At 34.7% G+C, this 18,756-nt stretch overlaps 3 protein-coding genes and 1 pseudogene across 3 annotated transcripts; 1 reads left to right on the top strand and 3 right to left on the bottom strand.

Annotated features, from left to right (window-relative positions):
* Positions 1 to 581: 581 nt before the first annotated feature.
* On the bottom strand, positions 582 to 9,426 carry LOC145595551 (E3 ubiquitin-protein ligase makorin-like). The gene is made up of 8 exons (XM_081651964.1): positions 9,239 to 9,426; positions 8,469 to 8,556; positions 7,590 to 8,365; positions 5,421 to 5,490; positions 3,180 to 3,268; positions 3,041 to 3,101; positions 1,863 to 1,938; positions 582 to 929 (listed from the first exon to the last, which is right to left on the bottom strand). The coding sequence occupies exons 1-6, from the start codon at positions 9,247 to 9,249 to the stop codon at positions 3,065 to 3,067; spliced, it is 1,071 nt and encodes a 356-aa protein (XP_081508090.1). The 5' UTR covers positions 9,250 to 9,426; the 3' UTR covers positions 582 to 929; positions 1,863 to 1,938; positions 3,041 to 3,064.
* Positions 9,427 to 10,362: 936 nt separating this feature from the next.
* On the top strand, positions 10,363 to 11,439 carry LOC145595549 (thylakoid lumenal 19 kDa protein, chloroplastic pseudogene; annotated as a pseudogene).
* A 446-nt stretch (positions 11,440 to 11,885) lies between these two features.
* Positions 11,886 to 14,676, bottom strand: LOC145595550 (uncharacterized). The gene is made up of 2 exons (XM_081651963.1): positions 14,320 to 14,676; positions 11,886 to 12,229 (listed from the first exon to the last, which is right to left on the bottom strand). Exons 1-2 carry the CDS (start codon positions 14,600 to 14,602, stop codon positions 12,000 to 12,002), a joined length of 513 nt encoding a protein of 170 aa, XP_081508089.1. The 5' UTR covers positions 14,603 to 14,676; the 3' UTR covers positions 11,886 to 11,999.
* An 830-nt stretch (positions 14,677 to 15,506) lies between these two features.
* On the bottom strand, positions 15,507 to 18,756 carry LOC145595251 (zinc finger protein WIP5-like). Its single transcript, XM_081651635.1, has 2 exons — positions 17,849 to 18,756; positions 15,507 to 16,148 (listed from the first exon to the last, which is right to left on the bottom strand). The coding sequence occupies exons 1-2, from the start codon at positions 18,575 to 18,577 to the stop codon at positions 15,717 to 15,719; spliced, it is 1,161 nt and encodes a 386-aa protein (XP_081507761.1). The 5' UTR covers positions 18,578 to 18,756; the 3' UTR covers positions 15,507 to 15,716.

The raw sequence follows: 18,756 nt of genomic DNA, 5'->3' as shown, positions 1-18,756 counted from the left end.
GGGAGAATGTAATCATATGGACATTGTTATACTTGAGAGAATTTTGATGGAACCAAAGGTATTGGACTTGGAAGCAGGAACTAAATATCCTGACTTATACCTTATATTACCTCCGTTTTATATTATTTGCAACGATTAGACATTTTTCCTCTCTACTTTATGTCAAATCGTTGCAAATAATATGAAACGGAGGTAGTACTATTAATAGCAAGACTTTACAATAATGTAGGAAAAACTTTAATTTTAGAATTAAGAAATACTGCGAATAAATATAATGATAAATTGGACAATAACACATTAAATCATCACTCTCAGTTCTTTCAAAAAAAAAAAAAAAATCATCACTCTTAGTACTTCATAAGGTGGCAGTTAATGTGGTTGTTAACTAATTATTAGTTTGAGGTTTGCTAACCCCCTCAACCAACAACCATTGTTTTCAAAAAACCAAAGTCCCAGCATTTTACGTAAATCTTCAGATATGGGCATGATAACAAAAACTCACAATAATAATATTATTAAGTTTTCACACAAAAATAGATCATATAATTTCTCAAGTTATGCTAATTAAAAGAATGGCTTCCTTCAATACAACAATCACGTTTCTAATTGTTCACCTGAAGGTAAAATTGTTATGGCAAAACTGTTACAAAGATTAAGACATTTCCGGTCCCAAACATAATAAATATCCAACATCACACTTTCATTTCACAACTGAAACCAAAACAGCTTGCAGCAAATGGGACCGTGATTGGCAAAAATAATGTACAAAAATAATGTTTACTGAAACTTGTATTACAACAACCTTACATTCGCATTATTCTTTGCAGATGGAAACTTTATGATAGGCCACCCATTGGGGCCTGTAGAAGTATGATCTTTATGTAATTTGTGTAAAATTTCAATACAGTTTATCATGCCTGAGGTCGATCCTGTCACAATTTTTCGCCCAATATACAAGAATCAGCAATGTGACAATGTATGCAAGAGAATGATAGGGATTTAGGAAGGAAGAAGGCAAAGGGAAAAAAAAAAATAATAAAAGGAAGAAGGCAAATCTTTTAACTATCATATATAATGCATTACATATTAAAAAATTAGAAATACATCAACAAATCTGATATCCACTCGAGGTTCAAATGCCATTACTAAGAAACATAAAGGAACTAGAAGCTGTGGTACTTTTCTGCATGGTTGATCTAGGTGATAATCACATTAAATGAGAATGCAAGTACGAAAACTAGCTAGGCCCAGACCAGAAATGTCATCAAGAGAAAATGACGTGCAAAATAATAAAACTCTGTTATTTTTAAGCGACACAATTCCCTTTATAAAAACATAATACACTGTTTTATTTGAATTCTCTCTCATTTGGTCCTTACTTATATCTCTCCCCTTGGTCCTCACTTCTACACTCTTTATTATTTCTCGCACTTTACATCCTATACTATTTAATTCTCCAATAAACCACCCTGCCTGTCCCTACCTATACACCCTACCTATTATTCTCCTAAAACTTTGTGCAAAAGCTAGTAAATGAGGGAACACCTATGTTCTCAAAAGTTCGATTCGTTGGTTATTCATGTGGTCAAAATAAAATAACCTGGACTGTTTTCAACTTTTTATAGTTTACACTCATAAGTCATAGCCAAAGATATTTATATCAGGGCACAAAAGAAATCTTTTGTTGAGGATAAGGAGGCGCTAAAAAATTGTTTAGCCAGTCAATTCATGGAGGTAGAAAGTATACCAGTCACGAGGCAGCAATTTGGATACCAACATTTTGTGCCAAATGAGTAGGTATTGCTCAGATTATAATATAGAGAAAGCTAAATTGTATATTATGATATGAGAAATACATTTACCTTCAGATGCACTGGAATCTGATATTATGATTCAGAGATTCCAGAATTTACATGTTTCCTTAAGATTCATACAAACCTGAAAGCAGAAAGAAAGATTTGTTAAGCACCACAATCAACTCACAGCATTAAGACAAATTCCCAAAATAATCAAATAACACAAGCTAAAATCATCTTTCTAAACCCCCAATGCAAGGAGGTTGAAAATAACACAAGCTAAAATCATCTTTCTAAACAAATAACCGTATAAGTGGTCATACTTATAAGCACCAAACCATTCCTTCAATAGTCATCTTTTCCTCCAGCTAGAGCATCAACTTCCAGACCATGGCAAGAACTCAATACCTTTAATGGCTAACCTACATTCCCCAATTGAAGCTGAAATAACCACAAGCTAAAATATTCTCTTCTCCACACCCAGAAATCAAAATTTGACATGCACGTTTCCAACTACAAATCTATGACGCCTCCCACCCTTCAGAACACAGCTTCACGGATCAAGAAATACCACTAGGATGTGTTTGTTTGTAGAGAACACTTAGGTGTTAGCTGATATTGACAAGAAAGAAAGACAGTTTGTGTTGGTTGACAACTTCAAGTTCCCATCCTATCCAATCAAAATACACTGACAGAAAATAGTGGCATAGTGCACATTGTTAAGAAACAATGATCATGTCAGGAATTGTTTGCAAATATAATGTGAGGCAGGTGTGGATTTTCTTTAGCCATCAACATCAAACTCCTTCCCCTAAATGCCACAACCCTCCATGGGATGGCTGCAATCTCAAATTTGAAGGTCAAATCCTACTGCAGTAATGATAATGTCAGGAAGGTTCTTTCAAAAAATTTATTGTCTGTGGCTCTGTGCGTGATGAACAGACACTTTAAGAAAGTGATTAAATGGTAAAAGGAATATAATGGCAAAGTACTAGTTACCATGCACTATAATCCTTAATTCTTTCAGACAGCACACCTAAGTACTGCATATCCAGAGTTGCCCTCAGTTTTTCCCTCTACAAGAAGAGTTTTATATGTTAATGGCAACTTAGTTTCTCAAAGGTTATTGCGAGGCATGTAGAGATTTGAAGGGTGCCAGTCTACTGGATTGTGCATACATCATAGTCCAGTAACTCTTGCATTAACAATTAGGTAATTATATGAAGTCCAAAAATAGCACTCACACTGGAAACTTTCATAAACTTGGTTCAGCTTATATGCAAATTTCTGAGGAAGTCCGCAAGGCTGAAATCATTTAAATCGAAGTTAGCTATACAACAGGCAAAATTTCAAATCAATATTCAAGGAGGGAAAGCTCGTAACCTAATATTTTTAGGTATCACAGTTTCACCATCGGCAGTCCCTAGATGACGTAACACAACTTCCTCAAGACTGCCATCGCGATATGAATGCTGAAAGAAGAGGGAAAAAAAACCGGGTTATCTAGAATCCAAACAACGCTGCTCTTTAAAAATAACTGGGTTAAAGGTTAGCTAGTTCAGAGACCTATCTTTAACTCTAAAAAAAAAAAAAAAAATTCCAATACTCGCCATAAAATCATTCATAAAAATTAATTTGGCAAATGATACATACCATGCTAAAATACCTAGTGTCATACTCATATAAAAAGGTATTCTCTATTCTCACATACACATAAAAAGACACCAAAACAGACTTGGATTTTGTTTTAAGAGAACCAGAAAGGAGAAAGAAGGATGGCAAACTCATTTGCAAAGCCAACTGAGACAAATAAGAGATTTTGCTCAAAAATTTGATGTCTTGGTTAGGCCTAATCACCAGACAAAAGCTTAATCAGGACTATTCAAAGTACCAATAAGGAGGACTCAAGATCATTGTCCAAGCTGGCTGTCATGGTTTATGAGTTCTGACAATCCTCAGAATCCAAAGAGACAATTGTTTTCAGACGTATAAAATTTTCAATGCTCTCCCAGTCAGGCTCTTATCATCAATTAGCCAAGAACCATGATGAAGAAATCATAATATACTCTCATGCATAGCTAATAAAGCAAGCAGAAAAACATATATGGATCAAATACTGAATACTGTGACAGAATAAAAATCCGAGAGAGAGAGAGAGAGAGGGGGGGGGGGGGGGGGGATAAGAACTTGGCCACTTAAGTTTTAGAGCATCAAAGAAGAAGATAGAATAATAAAAACGGTCATATCTCATATTGATAGCACTGAGTTATTCAGGTTCAAGTAAATGGCAAAATATTGTCCTGAGTCTCCTGACAATAATTGTTTCTCCAACATGGAAACAATAACCGTATACTACCAGTAAATAAAGCAGTAAACCTAAAACTTCTTTCAGCCATAGACCTAAACAATAAACTATGAAGACAGCTGCTGAATTTTCAGGACACTTAGCTTGAACAAATCCAAGTAAACTATTTATGCTGCTGCTTCAAGTGGATTTTGGATCTGGTGAATTAGTAAAATTTTGAAGTCATCAGCCATCAATATGGCATCATATCCAACTGTGATGACATAAAAGGGTCTACCAGGTATTAGAAATGTTTATGATGGTCTTTTCTTTAGTTAAGGAAAACCGTTATCATCATAATCACAGAATAATTTTCTTTGGTCAAAAAGTCATCCACTCTACAATTGTAAGAGGCAAATATTGTAAATGTCATTGTTTACATTCTTCCCTTCCGCATGCACCACAAAATACATGTTTATAAAGTGGATTTAATGAATATAATAATGTAGAAAGTGAATGAGACATCCAAAACTTGGGTGTGGTTGTACCTAATTCCAGCATTTCTAGGTACACTTAGATATATACATTGGCAATGACACATTATTCTATTACTCACCAATGTTGTCTAATTTAGCTTCTTCTTATGGTCCTATCACTGGATTGATACAAGAGTTTACAATAAGCATATTAAATATATACACTGGCAAAGACACATTACTAGATCTGCCTTATGGTCATTATCATCTTCCAAGTTTTCATACCACATTTACTAATACATATTTAAATTTCTTTTCCAAAATAAAGCCTCTCAGACCATGTGTTGGTACACAACAAGGTGCCTAACTCGCAAGTTGAGAGCAACTAATGGAAAGCATAAGATGGAAAAGCTACTAACGTTGCAGAGAAGAGAATTTGTTTAGATGCAAAAGCTTCTAACATACCCGAGCTAAACTTTGTTTAAAGTTACGTAAAAGATGAAAAAGATTTACTACATCATTGAGAATTCCTCTGACCAAAATGACATCATAAACAGCAGAAAGGAAGCAGACAAAAAATCAATTATAAATAACTATTTTACCCTCCAATTCAAAGAAGCAATGGTGAGCAACCCACCATCCCCACTGAACAAAACTTGTTCTCCCAAAATGACGCAGAAAAGGGAGGGTGTTACTTAAGAGAGCGATAAAATAATGCGTTGACCATCACGCGAGATGAGGTCAATTAAAGTAAAAAAAAAAAAACAACAAAAATGACCTCCAAATTCCAAAGTAACCGCCGCATTATTAGGTTCCAAAGCCTAAATTAATAAACTTGCAAGGACAATTGATGGTTGTTCATACCTTGTAAAAACAACTAGTTCCGAAAGGGCATGAACCACTGCCGAAGTCAAAGTACTTGCAATCAATGGACCTGAAATTCAAATAGAAAAACATAAGGTAAGATTGTAAGACTAAAAGCCAGAAAATGATACCAGAGGACAAAGCTGCTAGGGAAGACATAAAAAGATAAAAAGTAAAAAAAAAATAAAAACGGCAAGGCTGTAGGAATCAACAAATATACACAATGTCAAGAAAGAACACAAAAAGGGAACATGTGCATATAATTGCATCCAGAACGCAATGATATCAGCTAAATTCAGATGCAATACTGTACCAAGCCCAGATACATTAGATATCAATTTTTGAGCAGGAAAAATAATCCATGTGACCACCATTCTTATCTTCTTTTACCTATCTTGTTTACTTATTATGTCCTTTCATACATTGAATTTCCTATGCCTTTTTGTTTGTTTACCGAATAAGGATAATTTCATAAACAGAGAACTAGACTATTAGAGTATCCTGATTAACTTGGATGTTCAAGGTTAATAAACTACGATGCTTGCTGAGTGGAAGAGCAACTCTTTGTTCCTTAATTTAAGGGGGATCCTGCAATGCACGAAGGCGTCTTACTACTTACTTTTTGAATCACAGAGTAATATGATTGAGACAATAAAAGAATGCAGAGGCAAAAGCGCATCTCAAAGTCAGGTTTTCAGTAGACGAGATAAGAAAAGAAGTTTACAAAGTTTGAGGCGTTCTGGAAGGGTAAGGGTACCTGGGACATGCTAGAATAACGATGACATGAATGCCAGTTTGCTACTAAATAACCAACTACTAGGTACTAACCTTGAACTCAGGCAATGGAACCAAGGAAGGAGTGCCTCCATGTATACAGGATCTAGTCTTATGTTGGGAATCCATTTTAAGATTTTCTATACCTTAGAGATTCGCCTCAAAGGGTTTCAGCATTGACTCCATGGAAGCCTTTTTACTATCTTCACCTCACTCCCTTGCCAATCCAATGCGTGCAATGTAAGGGACCCTCCTCGTGTAATATACATATATATGCATATACACTACTAATTATATTTAGATATAATCAATTATGAAGTATATCATTTTTTTTTCAAAAAAGAAAAAAGAAAGAAGAAGAAGAAGATCAGATCATCAGGAAGAAGAGATGAACGGCGGGGATGGAGGTATATATATATAACCATACGGCCAAAAAAAACTAGAATTAGGGATTTATGGAAGTTTTAGAGAAAGGGAGACATAAAAGTGGATCCAAATCAATATTGAGTAATAGTTGTTGTGATGATATAATTCAAGAAGATGATTATGAAACATTAGATTTAGAAGAGTGGAGGTTATTATTTGGTAAACCCTTGGCATTAATTGGTAATTTTGTGGATTTCTCCCTTAATCTCTTTTCTCTTAAAGGCAATCTCTTTTAGATTTTCAAGCAGATTAAGAAATTGGAACATTTTGTTTTGGAGGATGAAAATGTAAAAGAGTAATAATTGAGTATTGGTAAAAATTGGGTATTAATTACCTATGGCGGTAATTGAGAAATGGAATTTAAATTAAAAAAATATAAAAAAAAAAAGAAGGGTATTGAATATATGTAGTTTTCTCAAATTGCAAGGGTAATATAGGGATATTTAAGAGAAGGTTCTAAACAGAAACGACATTTTAATACACCCAAAAAGTAAACAAGAACAATCAAAAGAGACAGAGGTAGTAAAAATTGCTACTGCCCATTTCTGGCCCCTTTCTCTCCATCGGGTTGCTAGAACTAGATCTCTTCTAACACAGAATGAGTTTAATTCCCATTACATGTGTAGTTGACACAGCTATCCCAGAAGTCCTGTAGAGACAGGGAGAATTATGGGCACTTATAAATTCCACCACCATCAATATACCAATCTAGTTATAACTCATTACGTCTTGATCATTCATAAAATGACCTTTAAAAAATGGACCAAGAGAAGAACCCCCCAAAACTCAAACCTCAGAAAAAGAAGTAAGAATTGCAGCAACCAGACAGAGCATGAAGTATATCTTGTTTAGATGCAAAGGCCAAAATTTACCAGAGAAACTCACCTCTACTGGCTCCAACTCTAGATGCCATCATATTTTGAATAAACACGAACAAGAATTAACGAGAAATCAGAAGAAAATACTCACTTAAGCTTGGCCATGTAACTGTCAACAATTTCATCTTTCTCCTCTTTCGAAAAATACCAAAGCACACTTGGAATGACAAAATACGAAAGTTTGCGACATATAGGACAAGCCCTCAATGTGGAATTAACATCCATTCCAGAGGTTGGTGAGCTGTTACGCCAAAATCTGATGCAAGTTATACAAAATGGGTGGTCACATTCTGATAGCAAACCAAACTTTCGTTCAGAGGCTGCTGTCTTGGCGAGCACACGTTCTAAGCACACACTGCACTCTATCTCTTGACTGCGTTTCAGTGCTTCAAGGTGTTTCTGCATTTTCTCACAGGTTTGAAAATGTTCCTCCCTCTCTTTAGGCCTATGAGGATGCAGGCAGTGTTTTCCACAAGTAGGGCACAATTCCCCGTGAATATGAGGACACTTCTCACCCTTGGGGCAGTTTCCAGCAGCAGCAAATGAACAAATAACTTGATCAGCCGGTCTATTACTCCTAGGTTGAGGAATCAAATCATCTTCCACAGTACCAGAGATATCAGACTGTTGACTCCATGCTGCTTTGTGGGGAGGAAGGAATTGTCTGTTCGAAGGTGACAGTGCTGGTTGAATTATGGAGACTGGACTGACTGGAGCCATCCCACTCGTAGTTATTTCAGGGGTTTCTGTTCCAGAGTAGGCAGTTGATGACGATGAAGCAGATGACTGAAGTTGAGAAACTTTAACATGGTCATATCTACAACGGTTTCCATAAGCACAAGCTCCTCTCTGATAAAAAGTGCATATCTACAAGCAAGCACAACAAGAGTGAGCAAGCAAATGCTGTAGGAAAGAAAATGGATAAGAAGTTAACATACATATAAAATGAAGTGTGGTAAGAATCAGTTACATTGTTTGCAGGAGCGTTCCAATCATGCGCATATTCACAATGCTCCCCTTTTAGACATGCTCCATGCTTAAAGAACTTGCAGATAAGCCTATAATAAGTGATAGTTATGTTAGCATTAATAACACAAGAACCGGAACTAGCCTAACGATGATCAATAGCGCCATAATGTAATCACAACGAAAAGGAAACAGACAATCAATGCAGCATAAGAGCAATAATAAAAACTGAAATCAGCAAGCGAGCGTAATGTCTGAAGTTTTTAATGAGTTAGCATAAGAGCGATACAGGGAGAGAGGAAGTAAAATTCAAGTAAAAAACCATTAAAAAGTCGTAGAACAACAGTAAACAACAAATTTAGAGAGAAAGGCACCGTAGCTATTGAGCAAGGGGAAAATCCAAAAATCGAAAAATATCTTAATCTTAATGAATTTGCAGAAATAAGCCTAATGGATTAATAAAACTGAAATCAAAATCAAACAAGTATATAAAATCATATTACCAATAAACAATAAATGTAAAAGAAAAAGATTGATATATAACGAAAAACAACATCAAATTAATTGATTAAGCAATATGAATTCCAATTCTAATTTCAATTCGAATCATAAAAACAAAAATTAGAATAAGATTGATCAAAAATCAATGAAGCTCAATATCAAGATTCAAGAGGCAGCTCAATTAATCAATTGAAAGATTACAAATAAACATGATAAAATCATTATTACATAGAAATACAAATTAATAATAAACAGAAAGTTCAATTATTATACCTATTGGACATGTCGATAATCAAGGAAGAACAGATTGAAAGAGGAATGAATTGAGGAAGAAGATAATGTTATTCAGCTTTCACCATTCAGGTTAGGTTTCCGTTTCTTCTCTTCTCTTCTCTTCTTCCTGAATTTTTCTATTTTTTCAAACCCAATATTTCTTTTTGTTTTTTAATTTTCATTTCATTTTTTTTTTAAAGATATTTGGAATGCGGGGAATTGTTTTGGCGGTCGATGTGAGAAATGGAAAGAGTCCAATGCTCTTCTGTCAAAGGCCCAACAACGACACTACCCGGGCCCGATTACAATTATGGACCGTTAATTAGTTGATTAATAAATTTTATTGTCTTGTGTGCGGCTAGCCACGTTGTGTAGCCGCTTGTAAAATAACAAAATACTACGTAATTTCTATAACATTGATCGAGTAATCCCTTTAATACTGAGTGAGTGACCTATTTCATTGACCGAATAACCTCTATAACACTAACGATTCACGAAGTAACCCCTGACTGTAATATTGATTGAATAACCCCTATAACAGTAATGAAGTAAACCCCCATAACAGTTGGTCACACAATATGACAAGCCACATATAAGAATTTGTGAATTTTTTATTATTTAAAATTCGATCAAATTTTATCAGCGTCATATACTTTGTCTAATTAACCTAATAAGCTTGGTGAAATTGGTGAAAACTCACTTTGTGACTTTGACGTCACAAGCAGAGGAACCCTTACCTCCCCGTTCTTTACTACTCCATATTATAGGATAACTATAATTTCTTAGGTACATATACTGACTAATCTAAGTCTATCTCATTTAAAATTAGTCATTTTAATTTTTTTACTTTTTTTTTATTTTTTATTTTTTATTTTTTTTTGTGTTCCACCCGATTTACCCTTTAGGCTAATCCGGATTCGGGGATCAGTTGTGGGTGGTTAGGTTCCATTCCCCTTAATTATTTTAATTTTAAAGTAAAAGGATAGTGTTCGTTAAATGTGTGTGTTATCTGACTTGATAAAGAAAATGTGTCAACTAAAAAGTAATGAAAAAGTGTAAACGAGTGGTTGTCCGGTCTAAATTTGATAAAGCTTCTGGATCTCCTAAAGGGCAAGAGAGACATCTCATTGGATAAGAACATAATCTAGAGAAGAAGGGGAAAAAAATGCAGATAGGATAAGGAAGAAACATTGGAAGGAAAAATCATTAGCCACAAGTCTACAACATCATGGCCACAATATTCTCAGGCTCAGCACTAGTATCCACTTCCACATCCACCTTAACAAAACCACCCCAAACACCAACCAAGGCCACACCAATTACCTGCTTAACCAAGGCAGCACCTCAGACTAATAACAAGCTAACAACCACATTAACTGCCATCGCCACGGCTGCAGTTGTCCTATCCAGCTCCCCTCCAACACTAGCAGATTCCACAACTGCATACAACATCTACTACGGTACAGCAGCAAGCGCCGCGAACTATGGAGGTTATGGCGGGAATTCAAGCAAGAAAGATTCAGCAGAGTACACATATGATGTCCCCCAAGGCTGGAAAGAGAGGCTTGTTTCGAAAGTAGAGAAAGGTACTAATGGCACTGACAGTGAGTTCTACAATCCTAAAAAGAAGACTGAAAGAGAATATTTAACCTTCTTATCTGGGTTTAGGCAACTTGATCCTATTCCTAAAGATGTTGTGCTCAATAACTTAGCCTTATCTGACGTTCTTTTGCTGGATCAGATTTCTAATGCTGAGTCTCTTACCTCTCAAGATAGGAGGGATGAGAATGGTCAGCTGTATTACGATTACGAAATTGATGGTGCTGCTACTCACAGTTTAATCTCTGTTACATGTGCCAACAATAAGCTTTATGCTCATTTTGTTAATGCCCCTAGTCCTGAATGGAACCGAGATCAGGAAATGCTCCGCCACATCCACCAATCCTTCAAAACTCTACTCTAGCCTACTCCTTCTCTTAGCTATGTTCGTGTACGTTTTCCTACGAGTTGATTGATTGTCATCTACTATATATATGTATGCTCTTATTATATAGAGATGATAATTGTAGAGCTAGAGGCACATATTCATAAACATACTCACTACTCGTGTTTTTCGTATGTATTGAGTATATCGATCTATTCAAACAATAATTCCCATCTCATATTGGATTATATATAGTGTTTGCTGCTGAATTATACAAGTAACTTGTATCATCTGATCTCTTCCCAATTAATTGATGATATGTATAGAAATCAGGATGGAAATGGTTGCCAGATTCTTATAGCAACTATATTAAAGCCCAAGGAAGCAATTCTTTAAGCAAAAGATATGAAAACACAGCAGCCAGAACATTGACACAGCTCAATATGTAAACCTGTAATACTTTATGAAAATGGACTCAGAGAACAAACAGGAACAAGGCAATTTTCACTGAGCAGATAAACATAATCCATAAGTACGAAGTATAAAACAAATTTCTGATTCAAGTGCATACCATTGACAACGGCTTCATGTGATTTCTGATCCCTGAACCATGTATGAATTCAGATGGATTACTATAGCAAATTAGCAATAAATTGCACATACACCAGTCATTCAAATAATAAGCAATGTAAAAAAGTAACGAAAGCTTAAGCATTCCAAGAATTGATTGGAACGAAGCACATATATTCCAATTAAAACTATTGTGTGTACAAGATTCACTATTGTAAGATCTCAGCACAAGTCTGTGTCTTGTGAATGAATTAGACATAGATGTAGCTAATACATAGTGAAGCCATCATCATATGAGACATGATATCCGTGTTGACAAGGTGGTGCATTTTCATCATACTCGGAACAACAGCTCCATCTTTTTTTCCAGTTTGCACTACCAGTGTTAGGCCGGTTGTTTACCTCATTCCACTTGTAGACAATAACGCCGGAGCCATCAGTCCATTCCCCATCTATACCCTGGTGAGGTGGAGCAAGGGAAAATAATCCTTTCTCCCCTGTCAAATGAACATGATTTCAGTATTCTTTTCTTCCCAGTCCTTGTATATATGTAGTATGCATGTTCAAACTTGTGAATTAAACCCAAAATAGTGGTGCAATTGCGTCAAAGAACCAAGATGACTTTGCCCACAAACTTTTAAATAAAACGGATGTTCAGTAAATTACTGAACATCCGTTATAAAGTGACAATAAAATGCGCAAAAGTTACACTAAAGCGCACAAAAGTTACTCAACATATATAAGAGTTATTTATGCTTCATTGATAAATTTGACAAAAGTGACACTAAATTTGACAAAAGTGACACTAAATTCGACAAAAGTGCACCCAATGTACAGTAAATTACTGAAAACCGGGTGTATAGAAAAGTATTTAGATATTCACTATTTACAATGAAGAAATGTATAAATGGAAGCCTAATTGTCTTTAGCTTAGGGTATGTTCATATTTACTGAGCTGAGCTGAACTGAACTGATTGGAGCTGAACTGAACTGATTGGAAGTGAACTGAACTGAATTGAGCTGAAATGAATATTTTATGTGAGAGGGAAATTAAAAGCTGAACTGAACTGAACTGATTGGAGCTGAACTGAACTGAACTAAAATTAAGTAAATATGAACAGGCTGATAGAGTTATGAGAAAGAGAATGTAGGAAAGCTTAATTATATTGATGTAATTCCATGAGTATATATAGTACATGAGTAAGCAATATAATACGACTAGATACATTAGAGTACTTGTCTAGGTACATTAACTAAGAATAAGGGATATCTTTGACCATCAACCTAAATAGTAAATTAAGGAATAAATCAAGGGATCATTATCCTTTACACGCCCCCGTAAGATGGACGTCCAGAATGAGAGGCCGATCTTGATTATAATTCGCAAATCTTGTTAGGAAGTAAAGTGTAGGTGATGTGAGAAGGGTTGCATCGCATTGTGATTCTCCGGGAGGGTTTGGAGAGAGGGGAGTATTACATATTTTTTTTTTTTTTTTTTTTTTGCTAGCATGTGCTTGCAACATATGGGAGAAGAATAAAAATATAGGGTTTCCTTCACAACTATTGAGGGCGAGATAGAAAAAAGATATGATGGTGTTGATGGTGGTTTAGAACGGAAAAAATGTTATGTTTCTCCATAATGATTTTAGAGAAAGAATTTCATGCAATGTTTGGCAACACTTGGTAGGTAAACTACGGGATGCCGAAAAGGGATTGTTTCTCCGGAAGGGGTTTGGAGAAAAAAAAATTGATAATTGACATCTCTTGGTATACAAAATATGGGGTGTCAAAAGAGTTGAGCGAAGTGTGATTTTGATTTGAAGCTTTCCAGGAAGGAAGTTTGATATGGTCACCATCATTTGTCGGCGTCGGCAAAGGTTGGAAAGCTTAAATTATATTGATGAATATACAAGAGTATATATAGTACAAGATTAGAGTATTGAACATTACAAAACTATGACTAGATACATTATATGACTAGGTACATTAGCTAATATTAAGGGAAATCTTTGACAATCAACTAATTATATAAATCAAGGAGTAAATCAAGGGATATTGATATTGATGATATCATTATCCTTTACACAGGCCCTTAGCATATCATATCAGGTGCGCATTCTAGTCGATTTAGATGTTGATTCATTATATTCACTGCAAAAGTTAAAAATTATTTTCATTTCCAGAAAAAAAAACACACACTAAACAGAATAGAGTACAAAATTGGTCCAATTAGAATTCCCTTATTGAAGACTAAGAATTATGATCACAATTTCTAATGATACTACGTTATTGCAAGCCTATAGCATTTGATGTATTTTCTGAATTGATTATATGTATTACGCAGTATTATATATTAATTTAGAAATGTATAACAAAATCATGTACATAGGGTCGTATTTGATTTAATTTAATCCTTCCCCTTCATAATGATTGAAATAATTAACAAAGTATGATAACTGAAATCTCAATGAATCACAAAATGATTGAACTAATCGGTGTAATGAAAGGAACAAATAATTGAATTGGATGAAAAAAAAAAAAAAAAAAAAAAAAAAAAAAAAAGAGGGAAAAAGAAATAGAAACAAACCAGTGATGTGACCGTGAAAAGAACACGCGGTAGGAGAATTAAGAAGAGGATCATACAGAGTATTGCATCTCAAGCACAACTTGTTCTTCAAATTTGTACTTGAATTTGAGTTTGAATTTGTATTTGATTTTGAATTAGAGTAAGAACAACAGATTTTTACAGGGTGATAATTTTGGAGATGAGAATTACTGGCAATTGTAATCCTAGTAGGTTCGAAACCACAAATTGGAGACGAAAAGGAAGTGGATATCAGATTCTTCCAGTAGTACTGTGTGTGTGCCATTTCTTTTTATTTTTCAATGGGTTTAGTTTTGGCCGATGATGAAATTAATACTCACATGAGCTTGGATAATAGGCCCACCATTTTCAACTTCGACCCTGCCCACTTCAATCCATTTTGCCCCCTTTTTTTTTTTTGTCTGTCCTCGTAGAGTGGTAGCCTCATAGAGTCATAGGTCTATAGGATATTACTCCCTCTGTTTTTAAATACTTGTTTCACTTTTTTTTTGCGGTCGTTTTTAAATACTTGCTTCATTTCCTTAATTTTGGAAAGCTTGTACAAATTACAATACTTTATTGATTTCTTTAACCTAGTGGACCCAATATAGATTCCCTCTCCTCCAATTTTCTCCACTACTTTTGCCTTTTACAATTTTTTATTCTTCCACCAACTCCACTACCACCATATATTATTACTTTCTCCAATTTCTCCTAAAATTCCGCGCATTGAGAAATGGAGCAAGTATTGAAAAACGGAGGGAGTACTCCGTAAGACACAATGTGTTCCGTATTTTCTTATCCTTAACTTATTTTGATTTAATTAACTCAAACAAAAAATTATACGGAGTATGAAATAAGATTTAAAAGGTTTTGAATTATATTGAAATAAACAAAGTAAATCGAGATGAGTTCGATAATGTTATAAATTAGGAGAAACAAAACAACTGATAAAATTGGAAAGGAGATGGTGAACTGGAACCAATTTTTAAATAAAAGCACTTTAATTTTTTGAACATCTCTATTTAACGCGTTGCCAAACATCAATTGAAAAAATATTTTGTGGCTCATCAACGGCAATCCAAATAATACTTCGTAAATTACAATGCCTTAAAAGTTGTTTATTTGTGCTTAACTAACGTTGCCAAATGTGGTAACCCTGCGAAAGTATGTACTGTACCTGTTTAAGCTTTAGCTATTGGCCAAAAATATATGGTTGGGGCATCACAAGTACTAAATTTTCATCATTTTCGCAATCTGCGCAGCAAATAGAGTAAACAAAGCCAGAAATAACAACACAACTTTTACAGCATATACTACACAAAATCAATAATGATTGAAGAACAAAACAGGAAAAACAAAAAAAAAAAACTCAAGTAAATATGTATCAATAACGTCAATCATAAGCTAGAATCAGCATCGGAAGCATGAGGTTCATCCAAGCATTCTTCCAATCCATTAACACCAAAGGCAAAATGACCATGACCAAAGGCCTTAATATGGTCTTTTAAAGACCTCTTGTGCTTAAAATCGGAGCCACAAACGCAATACCATACCCGTCCACAGTTCTTTTCGTGGGTTCTCCAGTCCCCTTTCACGGCGAATGCCTTGCTACATTTCCTGCACGTGAAAGGTTTGACGCCATGCTTCCTTTTGTAGTGTGTTTGCAAGGTTCTGAAATCCTTGAGAGGCCGCGATCTTGGGTGCTCTATGTTGTGCTTGCATCCAGGTGCACAACAATAGCATGGGAGTCTTAGCATGGGTGTTGGTTGGGCACCCTTCAGTGATTCTGGCCCTCTTCTGTATTGAGATCCATGCCCCCACATGTGCATCTATAAAATCAAATCAACACAATACAATTTAATAAGTAACCAAATCATCTAAGGAGTGAGTAAGAAAGGTCAGGAAAATATTGTTTATGTCAATTTAACATCATGTTAATAGTCAAATACATTCAACTTTAATCCTATAATAACCTAGTGAAACACAAAGTCAGTATAAGACATACAGTACTCCGTATCATGAAAGTAATACAACCTTTCCTTATATATGCGCGTAGTTAAGCTAATCGTTGTTGTGGGTGAAGTTCTATTTTCATGTATGTACTACTTTTTGTTGTTCAATGAATTAAACGAAAATCTAATTTATAAACTGGTAACATATAACACTAGTAAAGGTAAAGTAGAGCTATATATAGTAGTTTAATAAAAATGGAGGCATTGATTTAATTAGGAATGATGCGTACGTGATTGTTTGTACTAAACCTAGACAGACATGGATTTATGGATTTCCGTGAAAACAATAGACAACTCATCATTCAAAGTGGTCTAAATTTTACCCTGAGAAAAAGGCTCGTTATGTGTTAGTAATAAACATGCATCTTGGTATTAATACTATTACTTCCTGCAAATTCTCAGTATCTCAGACTTCAATACTCCAAAGTCTGTGTGTGACAAATTGCTTCCATTTTGTGGCTCAGTCTATTAAAAAAAATGCAAACATACATTGTATAATATATGTACTCCATTCATAAAACATATATCAAAAGATCGAGCATTATGCTCAAATCCATAAAATACAGTACGAGTACTTAATTATGAGGAAGTGAAGAAACCTTACAAGCATTATGCTTGTTTTTAGATGCTTAAAGTTACATTATCCTAGGGAATTTCATATCCCTAAAATACGAAAATTTAATTTGAAAGACTAACACTTAATTTAAGGTTGTGAAGAAATTCAATTTCAAAGAAAAGATGAAAGCTGTTGAGTGGATTAGAGGATTAATTAAGTTACAACTGTTGCTGAAAGTTTTTCTTACTTATGATTAACTAAGGGAATGCAGTTAATCAATCACTCTGACATTATCAATAAGTTATATTTTCATTATTTAGTCAATAATTAACCAACTTTCAAGTATTCTAATATCTCAATTTTCTATATAAAAAAAAAAGTGTATTCTAATATCTCAAGAAGTAAATTAAGTACAACATTTACATCAACTTTGCACGAACACACGGAACACTTGACTGGACAATTAGACAGGCATAGGTTAATTATCCATCTGATATACTCATATACAACCATCACATTCCACTTTGCAAGGCGGAAATTTGATTATAGATGAAGTTGGAGTATAATTCATTCCGCGATTCAAAAAATAATGTATTCGACTTTCATTTATATTGAATTTTAATTAAGGGTCAATATTTACAACACTAAGCATCTAGAACCCTAAAATACAAATCACTTAAGAGTAAACCATCTGAATTGAATGAAACAATACAGACTATATTATATAATCAAATATGAGTCAATTAATTAAATTGATGAGATTAAAAATCAGGTTTAGGGTTGACAACCTTGAAGCAATAAAAGTAATTACTACCTCCGTTTCTTATTAGTAGCAACAAATGAATTTTTTTATGTCTCACAAATAATAACAAACGGAGATAGTAGATAAGAGGAAGAGAAGTTTACAGGCGATTTAAAAATAAAAAAAAGAGAAGGGGCAAATGATATCTATCTAACATACCTGGAGATTGTTAAACCTGTTAAAGGATTTGGAACAAAGAGGACAAGAAAATTGAGTAGGACCAATAAGTATCTGAGAAGGGGTAGGTATCCAATACTGTATGCCTTGACCTTGAACTTGTTGGACTTGCTGGGTTGTTTTAGGTACTGAACCATCTTCTGCATCTGAACCCATTTCTGCATCTTCTTCTTTCTGATCTACACAAGAGGGTTGTGTAGGTAGCCCTATATGAAGAGCTACCGTGACGCTCTCATCGTCGTCTGTTGTACTGGTGGTTGAGAATTTAGGGCTCTCGGTATCCATACTGCCGGACCCGGATAACACCATATCATTATTTCCATGATGATAATGGGCGGCAAGTGTTGAAGGCCCAATTAGGGTGTTGAGTAGAGGAAGAGCCTCTTTTGAAGGTAGTGAAATTTGATGATGAGAATGATACATCATATTGTTGTTGAAATTAATTTCAGTATCAGTTGTAGTTGTACTAGTAGTTGTACAACTAGTATTCAAGTCGAAACCACCATTACTACAATAATTAGATGGAAGAGGGTAATCAGTACTTGTACTAGTAGAGGTAGCATTGTTAAAGAAATAAGAATTAGGAAGTGAAGCAGGTTTATTAGTAGAAGTAGTGGTAGAATGAGTAGCAGTAGTAGTGTGATTATGAAGAGGGATGAAGTTGAAACATTTGGTGAAGATATTGGAATTGCAATAAGCTGGATCACTCATTTGTGTAGAAGATGATGAGATTTATGTTTCGAAATCGAAATCGAAATCGAAATCGAGTATTATTGTTTATTATTAAGGTAGGACTTAAGAGCAGTATGTACCACTTTTGAAAATACTACTACCAGACTACCAGTATATAGTAGTAGAAGATTATTTATAACTAGTGTTACATCTGCCAC

This window comes from Chenopodium album, chromosome 19, assembly GCF_948465745.1.
Source record: "Chenopodium album chromosome 19, dcCheAlbu1.1, whole genome shotgun sequence".
In the NCBI taxonomy this organism is placed as follows: Eukaryota; Viridiplantae; Streptophyta; class Magnoliopsida; order Caryophyllales; family Amaranthaceae; genus Chenopodium; species Chenopodium album.
The sequence above is the reverse complement of the archived record's forward strand: the minus strand, read 5'-3'. Positions and strand labels throughout refer to the sequence as shown.

Excerpts from the sequence above, each read along its gene's own strand:
- LOC145595551 (XM_081651964.1), bottom strand. Across the intron at positions 5,491-7,589 it reads AGTTACATGGCCAAGCTTAA|GTCCATTGATTGCAAGTACT; the intron begins GTGAGTATTTTC and ends TTTGAATTTCAG. Across the intron at positions 3,269-5,420 it reads GAACTAGTTGTTTTTACAAG|CATTCATATCGCGATGGCAG; the intron begins GTATGAACAACC and ends CTCTTCTTTCAG.
- LOC145595550 (XM_081651963.1), bottom strand. The coding sequence starts at position 14,602 with ATGGCACACACACAGTACTACTGGAAGAATCTGATATCCACTTCCTTT. Across the intron at positions 12,230-14,319 it reads TTTTCACGGTCACATCACTG|GGGAGAAAGGATTATTTTCC; the intron begins GTTTGTTTCTAT and ends TTCATTTGACAG.
- LOC145595251 (XM_081651635.1), bottom strand. The coding sequence starts at position 18,577 with ATGAGTGATCCAGCTTATTGCAATTCCAATATCTTCACCAAATGTTTC. Across the intron at positions 16,149-17,848 it reads ACAGGTTTAACAATCTCCAG|ATGCACATGTGGGGGCATGG; the intron begins GTATGTTAGATA and ends TTGATTTTATAG.